At 42.2% G+C, this 17617-nt stretch overlaps 1 protein-coding gene across 6 annotated transcripts in view; it reads right to left on the bottom strand.

Moving 5' to 3' along the window:
* Positions 1-17617, bottom strand: part of usta (uronyl 2-sulfotransferase a) — a 348511-nt gene that overhangs the window by 149277 nt on the left and 181617 nt on the right. For all 6 annotated transcript variants that reach the window (XM_060914081.1, XM_060914084.1, XM_060914086.1 and 3 more), the window contains one exon: positions 13188-13231. In XM_060914081.1, coding sequence (XP_060770064.1) covers positions 13188-13231 — 44 coding nt within the window. The remainder of the gene's footprint in view (positions 1-13187; positions 13232-17617) is intronic.

Genomic DNA, 17617 nt, shown 5'->3' with positions numbered 1-17617 from the left:
CAGCGCTAACCACTACACCACTGTGCCGCCCCATACCGGTACATAATAATAATAATAATTCATATGGTGAAGCTTTCCTTATGGAGTTATACCATGTGAGAGCACTCAGAACACACTGAAGTTTCCTGGTAACATGCTAAGCTACATGTTTTGTGTTATTAAGTTTAAGGGTGGTGAGGGAACACAGCTGTATGTATTACATATAGCTGGTTATAGCTGTTTTTTTACATAAGTAATATCAGGATTATCTTGTGTCGCAGAGACTCCACAACATTAAATGTAACTATAAACTGGAAAATGTACAATGTGTCATGTCATCATCTCTAGCCACTTTATCCTGTTCTACAGGGTCGCAGGCAAGCTGGAGCCTATCCCAGCTGACTACGGGTGAAAGGCGGGGTACACCCTGGACAAGTCACCAGGTCATCGCAGGGCTGACACATAGACACAGACAACCATTCACACTCACACCTACGGTCAATTTAGAGTCACCAGTTAACCTAACCTGCATGTCTTTGGACTGTAGGGGAAACTGGAGCACCCGGAGGAAACCCAGGCGGACATGGGGAGAACATGAAAACTCCGTACAGAAAGGCCCTCGCTGGCCACGGGGCTCGAACCCAGACCTTCTTGCTGTGAGGCGACAGCGCTAACCGCTACACCACCGTGCTACCCCATACATAATAATAATAACTGATATGGTGAAACTTTCTGTATGGAGTTATACCATGTGAGAGCACTCAGAACATACTGAAGTTTCTTGGTAACATGCTAAGCTACATGTTTTGTGTTATTAAGTTTAAGGGTGGTGAGGGAACACAGCTGTATGTATTACATATTGTTAGGACTAGGACTGTTTTGGCCTCTAGAGGCCGCTGTTATTTCCTTTTCGTGTCATGTTTGTTTTGGCCTCTAGAGGCCGCCACTGTTCCTGTGTTTTGTGTTTGTGTTAATTGCCTGTTTAGTCCTGATTATTTTCACCTGTGTTCAATTTAGTTTGTGTATTTATACCCCCTTAGTTCAGTCCTCTTGTCACGGAGTCTTTGTGCTGTTATGTTTATCTCCAGTTTCCTCTGTACCGAGTTCTTTATTTTGCATTTTGCTTTTCTTTTGGACCTAGTAGTTACTGTGTTTTTTGGATCTTCTGAGCTTTGGTATTTTTGCCTTTTCTTTTCTGTTTTTTGGCTTTTGTTTTGTACTTTTGGATTTTTTATTTTTTCCCTTATATCTTCTGAGCGTTTTTGTATTTTTACTTTTTGGATATTTTTTGTACATATTGTAAATAAACCTTTTTGATACTTTTTCTACTTCTGCCTCACGCCTCTGCATTTGAGTCATCCCCCTGGTGGCCTAGTGGGGGTTTGCTGGATTATCACACCAATGAACCAGGTTCGAATCCCAGCAAAACCCTAACACATATAGCTGGTTATAACTGGGTTTTTTTTGCATAAGTAATATCAGGATTATCTTGTGTCGCAGAGATTCCACAACATTAAATGTAACTATAAACTGGAGTTATGTGTCATACTTTAATAAATAAAAAAATTGGTAGTGTTGGCAAAATTATGTGGTAAAAGGGAAATAAAACACTTCTGGTTATTAATACACCTCTGATACACACGGACTGTTGAACACACCACTCACACTGCAATCTTTGCACAGCGGACAATAATGCATTATTGCTTATAATGTTTACAATGTCTCTCTCACACATTAGGTTTACATTTATTTATCCCCATTTCATATACTACCTCAATATGCACACTCAACTCTGCACTTCATGTTGTTTGAATCTGCACTTTATGTTGTTTGTGTCGTTTATTGTTTGCAGTGTTGAATTCGTTGCACTCTTGCACTTTGCATGTTGTACATTGTAGTCCTGTAATGTTTAATGTAGCACCATGGTCCTGGAGAAACGGTGTTTTGTTTTAATCGTGTACTGTATCAACTGTATATGGTTGAAATGACAAATAAAAAAACCTTGACCTTGGACATCTTTACTGGTTATAAGAAAATAATCTGCTTTAAGGTGGTAAGAGTAATTCCACAACACAAACAACACTGTAAACATTTGTGGCAGCGGGGGTGTGGTCAAACAGCAGTCTGTGAATGGAGGGCAGGGTCGGGGAAGGTACCGTAAGTGGCTAAGTCATTCCACCTGCTGTCAATTAATGTGTGTGTGTTTGTTACAGGGATGGAGCATAAAAGGAGGGGGAGAGCAGAGAAAAGAGGCTCCCGACCAGAATGCGTGTGTGCGTGTGCACGAGAGAGAGAGGCTGAAAAGCATATCTCTTTAAAAAAAAAAAGTTTGTAAGAACCTCAGGTCCTGCCTGCTGTGCTTCTGTACTCCACCCACATCAGGGATTTGCTACAACATTCACTATGTTTTTTGTAAAACTGACAGGGAATTCTGAGCTAGTGCTTTCTGGGCACTTCCTGTCTGAAGATTTGTGGAAACGTTAATATTGGGGGGAAAGGATTCACAGAAATGTAGTCTCTTAATTTAAAAAAACAAACAAAAAAAAATTCAAACCCTCATATATTTTGCTGGAGTCTGAGATGCAGGGCTTTACATTAGCACCCGCCCACTCGCCAAATGAGGGTAAAATTCGGCTTTGGCGGGTAATGACTTTAGTCCCACTAGCCACTTTGGCGGGTGGTTTATTCTGTGGTATGACAATATATTTTAATTGTAGTTTTCTCTGAAGGCATCTGATATAATAAACGCATTGCAATGTAATATTATGCGCCTACAACTCCCATGAGCACCTGCATAAACATTCTGACACAACATGTTAGAATTGTTTAGAACGTTCGTTAACGGCTCAGATAAAATCAGTGATGCGGTAACCTGCGGTTAATGAACAAAGCAACAAAGTTGCTGACGACTGACAAGCGCACTATGTGACGGCATATACATAGTTTTCACATGACATCACAGAGTCGGGGATTCCCTAGTGGCGGCCATCTTGTGGGTCAAGCTTACCGTACGGGTCACTGAGCACACATTGTAACGCGCGAGTACAAAGTCTTCAAAAGAACCCAAGCAGGCTATTTAAAGCTAGCAATGGTGCACACCTGTTGTTTTCACGGCTGTCGTAATAGGTCAGATGATGACGTCAAGCGGAGCTTTTATGGAATTCCCACTGTACGGGAGCACGAAGGCGAGCAAACAAAGAAACTCAGCATACAAAGGAGAAATCTATGGCTTGCGAGAATCAACCGCAAGGATTATCAGCCTTCCAAACACAGCAAAGTCTGCTCCAATCATTTTATAAGTGGTAAGTTGTTTAAATAAACAATCAATTGTGTTTAAGTTTGTTTTTGGAAACCAAAACATCATGTAAACAATCTCTGGAGAATGCCTAACTGGAACCGCTGAGTGTACGTTTACATTGTAATGTACACTTAATATCGCTCGGTACAAGGCTGCAAACATATGATTATTACTGGCCTATAAATTGTCATATTTATCATAACAAACACAAAATGTAACAAGCCTACATACCAGTTAATTATATTACAAAGTTTATACTGACATGGTACTGTAATACCACTAATGGATGTAAAATTTGTCTTAAATCAACTCGATATTATACACACACATATATTTATATGCAGTGTTGAGAGCTCTAAAATTCCAATGTTTACATTCCTTGGCTGTAATTAGGACATGACTGTCACTTGTTTTTATATGGTGGACTTCACGGACCCAGCCACAGACAAAATAATTGTATGACTCCAGCGACTTGTATGCTTTGAGGTCGTCAAGTGTGTAGGCACTTTTACTATTCACGAAATAGTTCACAATATCAGGGTACGATATGGATGGCAGCCCTGCATAGTCACTTGAAAATGCATCTTTGTCCACTTCGTAGGGGTCAATTCCCCCAATCAAGGCCAGTTTGGCTGCATACCGTTGTCGTGAGATGTCGTCCAATGTATCTATATACTTCCGTTTGCTTGACTTTGCCGCCATTGATCTTTATTTTAGAAAACTGACTATATAACTTCATAAATTCGTCCGAGATAACGTAGCCGGTAATGGCGATGGTCCGTTTTGTTTGCCCCACAAGATGGCGGCTGGAGGGCGTTCCCCGGAATGCCGTGACGTCAGTGAAAACTATCTATAGCTGGAGTTTCAAACCCTGATGCTCAGGTAAAAAGGGGCAGAGATGATCAGGGCCGGAGCAGCATTTTAAAATCACCGAGGTCCATGATGCGCAAAGCGCGCACCGAAACATTTTCGACATATTTAAATGAGAGGGGTGAATTACACGCCACTCAAGAGATCTATTCCTGAAATTACTTTTAATGGTGTTTGAACTGAATATCATCAGATTTGAAAAAAATCATGTATGTGGCAAGAGTAAGAATAATTTAAGCTTGTTTAATGGTTTGATCTGGCCCAAGCAATGAGGACAAAAGATCCCCTAACCATGTAGCCTATGTAACTAATACCCCGTTTACACGTAGCCGGATATCTATGAAGACGCATATTTATTTATGCGGTTGCACCTCTCATTTACATGTAAACGGATGTTTCAGTCACTGAAATGGATATCTTTGAAAACTCCGGGCAAAGTGGAGATTTCTGAAAACTCTGTTTTCATGCCTGTGTGTAAATAGTAGAAAACAGAGTTTTAGGTTTTCCCGACGTCACGATATGCGTCACAGAACAATATTTGCGTCAGGCGCTCAATATTTTGGTTTGATGGTCTCATGGATGCAACACGGGTGGTCGTCCTTTTTACATATTTGCAAACACTTTTGGTTTGTTTGCATTTGCAAATAGGACTACAACTGCTTTATGAGGAGCAGAGGAGAAGGACTGCGAGGAGGGTCGCAGTTTTTCAGGCACTTTTCCTCCCACCAAGACAAAGGCTTGCTGCTTAGCAACGTCGCCGCCGTCATGTCATTTATATTTTCATGATTCTGATAGGCTAATATGGCTTTATACTTCTCCTTATACTGCCACCTATGTGTTTGGCATGCTCATAATAGCGCTTAGCCGCGTATCTATGCGGATCCATGTGAATGCAGATATTTTGGAGAACGGTCTGGTGTAATCGTGGATATTTTTGAAAACGGAGAGGTGGGGTTATCCGTTTTGATACATACCCGGGTACGTGTAAACTAAGCATAAGATACATGAACAATCTGGCATCCGTTACACCTACACAAAAAAAAAAATTCTGGGAAAAAAAAATCAGTATACACCACCATGTTTTAGGCAAAGTTATCCAAGGCAAACATAAGTTGAAACTTTCCACTCTATTGCTTTGGCTTATCAAATTATTTATTTTTAAAATCACAAACAAGGTAGACTACAACTGCGCTGCTTTGAAAATGTAAATTTAACAGCTTCATGAAAGTGCGCTGATGGTTACCATGAAAAACCTGTGTCTACTGCACTGCGTTCCTCTGCCGAATCATGCGCTCATTCGCGTTTGTGTTCTTGGTCTTAGAGCTACACGCATGAAACAGACACAGAAGACAGAATCAACGTTTAACATAATTAACAATGCACAACTTACGGAGACATTTTAATGTTATTATTTTTTTATCCAGTTGAATATTTAGCGTACAAATGTATTTTCAGCTCTTAAAAATGACCAAGATCCGGAACTTGGTGGCCTCATAGCTGGCTACGGCCATGGAGATGAACAAGACACTAATAGGAAGATAAGACAGTTCAATGACAAATGGAAGTGAGGGCGAGATTGGCTAGTTCATAGCAAAACCAAAAATGCCATGTACTGCAAAGACTGTAGAAAGTCTGGCAAAGACAGGCACCAGTAATTTTAAACTTGAAACTATAAAGGACCACGAAAAGTCAAATGCACACATCAGTACTATAACATCAAAACAGGCGAAGACGGCGAGTTCACTACAGGACAGCATTGCTTTCAAGTCCCTGGCTGTCATGAAGTCGGCTGAGCTGGAGAGGATGGAGCTGATGTTTAGAAACGTTCACGTGATTGGAAAGAAGTTGATCTCGCCCCAGCTATCAACTTATAGCACGCTGGAAGCCTCAGGTCACGATGACCATTTTTCATGGACCATTCAGACTCATCTGATGGTGAATGTAATGAGGACATTTAATGTCTCTCTCTACACATGTTCACACACACACACACACACACACACACACACACACACACTATTAATAGATTATACATAATAATACTTGATAATACACATAATACTTGCATATCAAAACATCAAATATTTTTCAGTGATAAATGTTTTGAATTGGACTTTTAATATTAGAATCAGTTCAGTTGTACTGAATGTTATTTTTCATATTATACGATATTTCATATTGTAAGGGGCTTGAATTTGAGTTCAATAAACAGAATACTCTGTTTATATTTTTGTCTGAACTGGTTGCATGTTTTCATATAGGGAGCTACCTTAACAGCACTGAATACTTGAGTGCTACTGTAGAGATACATTATATGCTGCCATTCATAATTAAATCTAGATCTTCCGAACTTTAACGTATCATGGTGAAGAAAAAACTGCGATTTCCTGGCAACAAAATTGTGGCTAATGAAAAGACTGAATGGCTAGTGACTCGGGAAAACCACTAGCCACAGTGGCCGGTGAGCAAAAAAGTTAATGTAAAGCCCTGCTGAGATGTTCTGAAATACTAGAAATACCTCGGGCCTCCTCTTTCCTTCCACCACATTTAAGCGTCTCAGACAAATTAAGCATACATTTTCACTAATTTCACTTTTACATGTTCATTCCAACATAAGCTTAAAGCCAAAAAGTGTTTCTAATTGTAGCGGAGAGCTTGTGGAATTTACACGCTTTACATAGATTGTAAATTCCTGATGTGTGAAAATCTTGGGGGTGTGTGTGTGTCTGAGAGCCTTGTAACCTGTAAGCATGTCCTGTTGCTTACAGTGGATCTTGTTAAGTCTGTAATCATCTGCATACTTGTTGGCCAGGAAATATGTAGGACAAGGAGAAGGTTCTCCTGCAGCTGTGACTCACTAACCCTCTTTTTGTTTGTTTGTTTGTTTCTTTTTGTTTTGTTTTTATTTATGCAGAATGTGCTGAGGAGGACATTTACAATGCAGGAATTAACATTAGCAATACAAGCACTGTCCAATTTCATGCCTCATGCTTGTGATTAGAGCCCTGTGATGACCTGGCAACTTGTCCAGGGTGTACCCCGCCTTTCGCCCGTAATCAGCTGGGATAGGCTCCGGCTTGCCTGCGACCCTGTAAAACAGGATAAAGCGGCTAGAGATAACGAGATGAGATGAGATGCTTGTGATTAGGATTTGTGTGTGGTCTGGGCTTGAGTGTGTGTGTTGGGGGTGGATGTCTGAGTGCCACATGTGTCAATAGCAGTCTAATTTTCAGTAATGCAGTAGCAAGAGCTGTGTTGATAACAGCCTTAGGTGGACATTTGTTTACTTAAAAATACAACCAGGATGAACCACTGTCACTCAGGACTGTGAACGGGAGTCAAAGACAGCAAAACTAGCTGTGCTGTCAGAGTGGGAGGGGCTTACTCATTCTCCTTTGTGAATCAGAGCAACACTAGCCAATGACTCACATACTGTATGTGGGAGAGAGTTGATCCTCAGAATGTGTTACGCTGCCCTGTAACGCTGCATGAGCAGCAGTTCAAAAAGATGCTGATCTTCATGTGTCTCAGAGGAAGTGCTAGCCTTCATGTTCTTCAGGCTGGTATCTGCTGTGTGACAGGGATTAAGTTGGCTACTGGATGAGAATTGGCAAAACCAAATTGGGGAGAAAATGAAGGTAAAGTCACTGAGCTTGTCTATTTAAAAAAAAAGTGTGCTCATACATGCAATAGCTCAGAGCAGTGCATAATTTACCATGATTGATATCATATTCTTATAAGCTGAAATAAGCATTTTTTGTACTTAAGCAACAGAAACCTTAGTCAAATATAGCCATGAAAGACAACACTGTAAACAGTCATGCCGAGTGATTCCTACAGTGCAGTTTCCTGAGCCATTCCTGTCTGAAGCGGTTTAGTCTGACCTTGTCTGATCAGCACTGCTCTGTCATTATTCCCACTTGAATACAGGCTTGAAAGTTCATTTCAAAGCTCAAGCATGTGTGATTAGACCAAATTAAAGGTAAATAACACCTTTCAGTTTAAACCACCGCTATATCTGGGCTTGAGTCCGTGTTGATCAAAAAATAAGCCCAAAAAAGAGTATTTATTTATTTATTTATTATTTGCCAGTGTTGTATAGTAAAATGGTGCACATGGCTATCTACAGAAATGTAATTTAAAAAACAAACAAAAACAGTAAGAGGCACAAAATCCCTGTATGTAAAACTAAAAATAAAAAATAAAAAAAATAAATTAATAAAATGGGAAATCACCACAGTAATAAAGCTTGCACCAGCCAAAAAGATTCATCCATCCATTATCCGTAACCACTTATTCTTTGTAGGGTCACGGGCAAGCTGGAGCCTATCCCAGCTGACTATGGGCAAAAGGTGGGGTACACCCTGGACAAGTCACCAAATCATTGCAGGGCTGACACGTAGAGACAAACAACCATTCACACTCACACCTACAGTCAATTTAGAGCCACCAATTAGCCTAACCTGCATGTCTTTGGACTGTGGAGGAAACTGAAGCACCCAGAGGAAACCCACACAGACATGGAGAGAACATGCAAACTCCACACAGAAAGGCCCTCATCAGCCACTGGGCTCAAACTCAGAACCTTCTTGCTGTGAGGGAACAGTGCTAATCACTGTGTCGCCCAGCCAAAAAGATAATTCCCTCAAATGTATTAAATAATAAAAACATTTTACGTAAGGAAAAGAACATTACAGTGCATGGATTGCTGTTGTTTTTTTTTTTCCTGTAACAGCCCTGGAGCAACATGCCATGGAAATTTGCCAACACATACTTTACTTATTAATTAAAGAATGCCATTTGTTTTATTTGTGAGTTAGTTTACTTTACTTAATGTTTTGGAACTACTAAACATCTAATTAATTGTTGTTTCTACTTACCTTCTAAAAGCTGTATGTCATCTGTTATAAAATTAATAAGAAATTCAGTTTGTTACTGAGAAACCACAAAGCCGCTGAAATATCTTGTATCTGAATTTTTTTACAAAGCTGTTACAAGCATTGACACTGGAGACTCCTTACAGAAATGCTAAACAAACATCTGAGAGAAAACTTCACCATATCAACAATTACACACATGCTTAAATACATTTATATGGTGCACCTGCTATACAGTCCCTGTGTACACTGTTACTATAGAAACAAGAACATTGATTAGAATGATAGTCTATAGATTTTTGATATATTTATTAATATAAACCTGTGATCTGGCAACAATTTCTGACCAATCAGAATCAAGAATTAAAGCTGCTAGTAGCCTTCACGGGCCCTTGCATGTGTGGTTCCGCAACCCAGGACATCCTGCCACCCAACAAAACAGTCATATGTCATATATTCATCAAATGTTCAAAGGTGATGTGCATGTTGCAAATGCCATGACTGCTTGACGGATGAGAGATAGACAAAGACTGTGTGTGTGTGTGTGTGTGTGTGTGTGTGTGTTTCTGTGGTGAAAATGCGCATTTATATATGTACAAAACTATACATGTGTCTCCTCCTTATCTCTATCTCACACTGTAATCTTAAGTCATCTTAGCTTTCCTGTGCCTGCAGTGTGTGTGTGTGTGTGTGTGTGTGTGTGTGTGTGTGTACATGAAGAGTTTTCATATGTCTGCAACAAAATGCATAATGATGGCAGGTCACTAATATATAGATTCAGACACTGCCTAAAAGCGGAGCTCCCATCTGTTTCTGGGTTGTAGAATTTTCTTATATCCAAGTCAGTCTCTTTTGTTTTATTTCTTTACTGGCTAACATTGGCCACTAGGCGGTGTGTATGACTGGTAATTACTAAGACTGGCCACTAGGCGGTGTGTATGACTGGTAATTACTAACACTGACCACTAGGCGGTGTGTATGACTGGTAATTACTAACACTGACCACTAGGCGGTGTGTATGACTGGTGGTACACGTACATGGACAAACCACAAAAAATCGACTCGATGGGTTTACCGTTTTTTCTTAGGTATGGTGCTCTGCTATTATTGTGTGTGTGTGTGTGTGTGTGTGTGTGTGTGTGTGTGTGTGTGTGTGTGTGTGTGTGTGTGTGTGTGTGTGCGTGTTTGTCAGAGGGGGAGAGAGAGAGAGAGAGAGAAAGTGTGTGTGTGAGAGTGTGTTCATAGATGTTGCGTGTGCATGTGAGTGCATACTTATGAGTGTATGTATGCATAAATATGCGTATGACTGTGTGTGTATGAGTGTGCACAGAATTGTATATGTTATATCATCAGACTCATGATATCCAATATTTTGTAAAGTTTCAGATCAATCCATTAATGAATTGAACATTTTTCCCTATTTCCTGCTTGGCCAGATGGTGGCGCTGTGCTAGGCATCTGAATTACACATGTGAATATCATCACAATCATAATACACGATATTTTGTAAAGTGTCAGATCAATCAGTTAAGGCATTGCCAATGTCTGGCACATTTCCTGCTTGGCCAGGTGGTGGCGCTATAACAGGCAGGCCCATTGGGCATCAGGTTATCATAATAATCATAATATCTATTGAAATAAGAAGTGTCCAACCATACAGTCAATGCACTGTGGCTTTCTGACACGTTTCCTGTTTATGTGGCAAGATATTAAAATCATAAGGCCATTTCAACATATTACAAGATATCAAAAATCCCTTCGCAATTTAATATCAGTGACATCTTGGCATCACGTATAACAAATTTCACATGAACCGTCTAGGAGGAGCATGTTAAAATTCATCATGTGTCAAAACACACATATTCAAAACCCTATTCTTTCCTTGGCCAGTTGGTGGCGCTATACCAGACAGGCCCATAACGGCGAAAGAGTATCAGAATCAGAATCATATTACAAGATATCAAGTTCAACATTCAGCAATATCTTGGCATATTATATGTTATAATATTACAACATATCAAAAATCCCTTAGCAATTCAACTTCAGCAATATCTTGGCATCATGTCTGCCAAGTTTGACATAAATTTGATAAACCGTCTAGGAGGAGTACGTTAAAAATGACCATGTGTAATTTCACTCCAAATGGCCTTATGACATCATCATTCCAAAGTTCTACCCATTCATTTCAATGGGAAATGGAAAAGGGGCACTATGAAGTCCCTGGGCCATGCCCGGGGCCAAAAGTCTGTGGCTGAGTAGTGGTGACAATGACTGATGTGTATACCAAATTTCATGAGTTTTCGTGCATGGGAAATGCCTCAAATAAGGCCAAACAAGGCAGAATAATAATAAGAAGTAGAATCCTTCGAAAAACAATAGGGTCTTCGCACCGAATGGTGCTCGGGCCCTAATAAACACCCTTTGACCAATCAGAATCTAGAATCAACAATTTCTGACCAATCTGAATCTAGAATCTAAAATCAACACCACCTGACTAATCAGAATTTAGAATCAACAGTGCTGTGGTATGAAATAAACCTTTTTTCTGTTCTCTCTCACATCCTACTTTTATTAAGCCCTGGTTAACACAGACTCTTCTTTGTTTAGCTTCTTTGTGGCTTGTGAACTGAAACCTGCTTTATTTAAATATGCCTGACTGACTTTCAGTCACAGAAACATTCTTGTCTCTTGATCACTTTTTCTTTGCTGATTTTCTCTACACAACGTTTTTAGTATTTACAGTATTGAGTGGAACTAATTTGAATAAGCATCGTTAATAGCTTTACTGACTTTCCTCACACACACACACACGATTACTTTGGAATGCACACATTGCTTGCCAGTACTATGAAGTGCTAGACTCTTGCTGGCACATGTATGTAATATGATTTAATAAGAAATAAAACCCAAACCATGTTATGTCAGTTTCTAATTCCACCCTTTTTTTTTTTTACATAATCTGTTATTCACACTGCAGTGTTTCTGCCTGGAAAAGCAACACTGTGGTTACTTCAGAAATGTCTAAACTCTGTTTATCTGTTTGTGTTTGTGTGTGTGTGTGTGTGTGTGTGTGTGTGTGAGAGAGAGAGAAAGAGAGAGAGAGAGAGAGAGAGAGAGAGCAAAAGGTGTGTTTGCAGTATATGGTGGAGGACTAAATAAGCAAGACTGAAATCCAGCACATCATTCTTGAATAGATATTAGGAAGGAATCCAAAATCACTCAGTTTCATTGTTGTGTTTTTTTGTATTGTGGAGTATGATGATACATGTATTATATATGAAACTATACTAGTGATAATAGCATAGCAAAATGCTTAAGCAATTATGATATGACAAACTGATTTATTGGCTCATGCATCTTCAGTAGTTTATGAAAATAATGAGGACTTATGGTTTTCTCAAATATCCTCATAGTACAGGATTAAAATACTTCAGCCTGTTTTGCTTATTTAATATTTTATGCCTGGCATTTGGAAATAAAATGCACTCATTAAAACCAGTCATTCCAGTAAGTACCATAAAGGTACTTACGAAAAAGAAAAAAAAAACAAAACAAATGTCATGTAGATAGTTATTACAGTTTTACCATTAACAATGAGCTGCTAGTGTTAGTGCTGATCAGGCAGAACATTCCCTTCTCATTTTCAGTCACAAGATCATGTCTCTCCTTCATTTTATCTATGACTCTTTTCCATGGAAAGCACTAAATACAACAGCCTCCCTTTACAGGAAGTGAGTGTGTGTGTGTGTGTGTGTGTGTGTGTGTGTGTGCAAATTGTGAAGAAATGGCCTCAAGTCAAATATTCTGCCCCAAAATGTCCTAACGTTCTATAAAGCATATATTTCCAAATACAATGCATATACTTTTTTGCTGACTTAAAACTGTAATACAAATCTGTTGCTACTTAGACCGTAACACCCCATTCTGGGGAGATTTTAAAAAAAAGGACAAATAGAGTCTAATCTTACATTTCGGATGTTTAATCAGATGTCTATAATGAGTAAACTACTGTTATTACATGTGTATATGTCAAGATATGAACAACTAAGTAAAGATTACACAAAAAATATGAGAACCATTTATAAATGATTATATGCACATTTAAGATGATTTAGGAATATGGGATGAGAACAGGGGAATAACAGATTCACAATAACATTTACCTTTGGGGCTGGGGGACCATGATCATCCATAAATGTGGATTCTCCTAGAAAGAGTAAGAAGAGCAAGACATTAGACAACGTTGTTAAAACATGCAACTCATAAAAACATACAAAAGAGAAAGGCTTAGGAGTTTAGCTTACTGCAACAAAGTCAATAAAAATACACTTCAAATCAGCTTGGATTTGAGTCACAGGAATGATCCAACTCATATGATTCAACTCTGACAATAAAAACATGAAGTGTAGTAGCTTAAATTAAACCCAAGTGTCTGTGAGCCTGTGTTAATATCATAAACACAAAATCTCTGTCTTCACACACAAAACTCTTTTCTCCTTTCAGCACCAAGAGCTAATGCTAACAGCTAAGAGTAATGAGACAGGGTGCTTTTTCTTCTCCTGAACCCATAACTCATCCAGCAACACGGAGCTGTTATACTTCTCAGTACATCTAGAACTTTCTGAGAGTGAGACAAAGTTAGGGACAGGCTATTAGAGCAGACAGAGTGAATTCCTGGGTAAGATTGTGTCTTTTTTGTGTGTCACATTATATAATCTAGATTCAAGACAAAGAACAACAACAACAACTTTATTCATCACACATACACTTGTGAAATTCCTCTCTGCATTTAACCCATATGAAGCAGTGAACACACACATGAGCAATGAGCACACACACATACCCAGAGCAGTGGGAAGCCATGCTAAAGCGCCTGGGGAGCAGTTGGGGGGTAGATGCTTCGCTCAAGGGCACTTCTGCCTAAAGGCCTCTGCATGCTCGTGCGACAAGGCTTTCGCAGATAGCTTTTTGCAGACAGTTGTAATTTATTGTTGAGCGGGGATAATAGGCGTGCACGATGTTATTCACCGGCACAACGCAAGGGGGCGCGAAGTCGCTAGGAGTAGTTGGTGGGTGTGGTTAGTGGAGTGTTTATCCTCCGGTTACTTATAATGACTAGAACTTTTTTTTTTATAATGACTAGAACTGGAGTCGTATAGATGTACATACTTCCTCAATCAACCGCTCTTCATGCTGCTCCATCTTCGCTCGTGTTTTTAAAAATGCCGGTCGTGAAAACAAACCAAACCGGGAAAGTAGGGAAGCGGAAGTGCGTGTACAGCGGATGTAGAGTGGACCAATCAGAGCCCTCTTGTCTGTGAGGCTTCTGCGGTGGTCACAATTTTTGGGAGGTGCGCGCAGAGCGTCTGCGAAGGTGGGGGGGCTACGCAGACACTGTCTGCGACACTATCTGCGAGGACTGCGTTGTCAGCATAAATTGGCCTTAAGGCCGCCCCATGTTAACCTCACCGCATGCCTTTGAACTATGGGTAGGGTGACCAGATTTCCCTAGTCTGAAACTGGGACACTTTTGCGCGCGACCATGCTCATGCACACACACCTTTTTTTACGTTAACGTGACACTCAGAGAGGTGCTCTTATCATTTTGTTGAAGCTCACATTTATCAACATCTCACATGAAATAAAACAAACAGGCATTTTGTTATCTAGTAGCATGGTGGTATACAGATCAGTTAAATTATGGTCAGACAACAGATCTTGTAATGGCTGAGAATAGGCCAGGCTATGTCCATAGGCGGCGGCACGGTGGTGTAGTGGTTAGCGCTGTCGCCTCACAGCAAGAAGGTCCTGGGTTTGAGCCCCGGGGCCGGCGAGGGCCTTTCTGTGTGGAGTTTGCATGTTCTCCCCGTGTCCGCGTGGGTTTCCTCCGGGTGCTCCGGTTTCCCCCACAGTCCAAAGACATGCAGGTTAGGTTAACTGGTGACTCTAAATTGACCGTAGGTGTGAATGGTTGTCTGTGTCTATGTGTCAGCCCTGTGATGACCTGGCGACTTGTCCAGGGTGTACCCCGCCTTTCGCCCATAGTCAGCTGGGATAAGCTCCAGCTTGCCTGCGACCCTGTAGAAGGATAAAGCGGCTAGAGATAATGAGATGAGATGTCCATAGGCCAAATTTAAACTGATTTATTTCACCTGTTTCTGAGAACACCAAGAAGAATGCATATGCAGGCTATATCTCTAAAATTGTACGCACTATAGCATTGTTAGGGTTTTGCTGGGATTCAAACCCAGGTCGCTGGTGTGATAATCCAGCAAACCCCCACTAGGCCACCAGGGGGATGACTCAAGTACAGAGGCGTGAGGCAAAGGTAGAGTATAAAAAAAAAAACAGTTTAATTACAATATTTACAATCCGATGGAAAAAACAAAAAGAAAATCCAAAAGCTCAGAAGATAAACAAAAATAAAAATATCCAAAAGTTTCAAAGTCCAAAAACAAAAGGAAAGGCAAAATGCTGAACGCTCAGAAGATCAAAAAGTACAAAGTCCAAAGAAAGCAAAAATATCAAAAAACACAAGGGCACAGGCAAGATACGTGGGACAGAGGAAACTAGCACTAGACAACATAGCATAAAGACTCCGTGACAAGGGAACAAACAGAGGAGTATTTATACACAAACTAATTAAGGAACAGGGCGGGGCAGGAAACAGGCAATCAAGACAAACACAGTGGCGGCCTCCAGAGGCCAAAACAAACATGACAAGATAAACATAACAGTGGCCTCTAGAGGCCAAAACAGTCCCAGTCCTAACAGGACCCCCCCCCCCCCCCCCCCCCCCAGGAGCGTCTCCTGACGTTCCCAGGGCGATCCGGATGGGCCGAATGGAAGTCCCTACAAAGTCCTTTATCTAAGATGTCCCGGGCGGGGACCCAACAGCATTCCTCAGGGCCATAGCCCTCCCAATGCACCAGATATTGAAGCCCGCCGCGGACCCGGCGGGAGTCAAGCAGGCGATGCACAGTGAACACAGTCTGACCCTGGAAGATGCAGGGGGGTGGGGGATTCCTAGGGGCAGGGGCATACGTAGACGTCAGTACGGGCCGCAACAGGGAAACATGGAATGTGGGGTTGATCCTCAGAGTCCGAGGCAACTGAAGCCGGTAGGCGACAGGGTTCACCCTGTGCACCACCTTGAAGGGGCCAATGTAGCGAGGAGCAAGCTTGCGGTTCTCCACCCGCAGCGGAAGGTCCTTGGTGGACAGCCAAACCCGCTGCCCAGGGCGGAAAGCGTGGGCAGGTCTTCTATGGCGGTTGGCCTGAGTCTGGTTGGTTCTGGAGGTCTGGATGAGGGTCCTCCTGACCTTGCTCCAAGTCTTGTGACACCGTCTCACATATCGGTTGACCGAGGGCACCCCCGTGTCCTCCTCCTGGTCCGGGAACAGAGGTGGCTGGAACCCAAATTGGCACTGGAATGGTGACAGCTTGGTGGCCGATGACTGCAGGGTGTTGTGGGCGTACTCTGCCCATGGCAGCCAGGTGCTCCATGATGTCGGGTTATCCATAGCCAGGCCTCGCAGGGTGGTTTCCAGGTCCTGGTTGAGCCTCTCCGTCTGGCCATTGGACTGTGGGTGAAACCCAGAGGAGAGGCTGGCAGTGGCTCCGATGAGCTTGCAAAACCCGTGCCACACTCGGGAGGAGAACTGGGGCCCCCGGTCAGAGACGATATCCTGTGGGAGACCAAAGACTCGGAAGACGTGATTGAACATTAGTTTAGCTGTTTCAAGGGCAGAAGGGAGCTTGCACAGTGGTATAAAGCGGCAGGCCTTGGAGAATCTGTCAACTATGACCAAAATGACAGTGTTACCTTGTGACTCAGGGAGACCCGTGATGAAGTCGACTGCCACGTGGGACCAGGGACGCCGGGGAATGGTCAGAGGATGCAGGAGGGCCTGGGGATGCTGTCGTGGGTTCTTGCTTCTGGTGCACACCTCGCAGGAAAGGACGAATGACCTCACTTCCTTCTCCATGCTTGGCCACTGGAAGCGTCTTCTCAAAAAGTCCAGGGTCCTTCGAGCTCCCGGGTGGGTGGTGAGAGGGGACAAGTGACCCCACTGGAGAACCTTGGCCCGGGCTTGATGTGGGACGTACAAGAGGCCCGGTGGCCCCATCCCAGGACCGGGGTCCTGGCATTAGGCTCGTCGGACAGCCTCCTCAATACCCCAGCGGACAGGGGCCACAATCCGGGACACAGGGATAATAGGCCCAACTTCGCTCTCCCTGTTGGTGGGAGCGAACAGCCTGGAAAGCGTGTCAGGTTTGGTGTTTTTGGAGCCGGGGCGGTATGATAGGGTAAAGTCGAACCGACTGAAAAACAAGGCCCACCTAGCCTGTCGTGGATTGAGTCTCTTTGCTTGCTGGAGGTACTCCAGGTTCTTGTGGTCCGTCCAGACCAAAAATGGACATTGCGCTCCCTCCAGCCAGTGCCTCCACTCCTCAAGGGCCAGTTTAACTGCTAGCAGTTCTCGATCCCCCACGTCATACCGGGACTCCACAGAACTCAGGCGGTGGGAGAAGTATGCGCAGGGGTGCAACCTTCCTTCCGAGCATTGAGAGAGGACCGCGCCGACGCCGC

Source organism: Neoarius graeffei, chromosome 2, assembly GCF_027579695.1.
Source record: "Neoarius graeffei isolate fNeoGra1 chromosome 2, fNeoGra1.pri, whole genome shotgun sequence".
In the NCBI taxonomy this organism is placed as follows: domain Eukaryota; kingdom Metazoa; phylum Chordata; class Actinopteri; order Siluriformes; family Ariidae; genus Neoarius; species Neoarius graeffei.
Note: the sequence above shows the minus strand (reverse complement) of the source record. Positions and strands in the feature narration are given on the sequence as shown.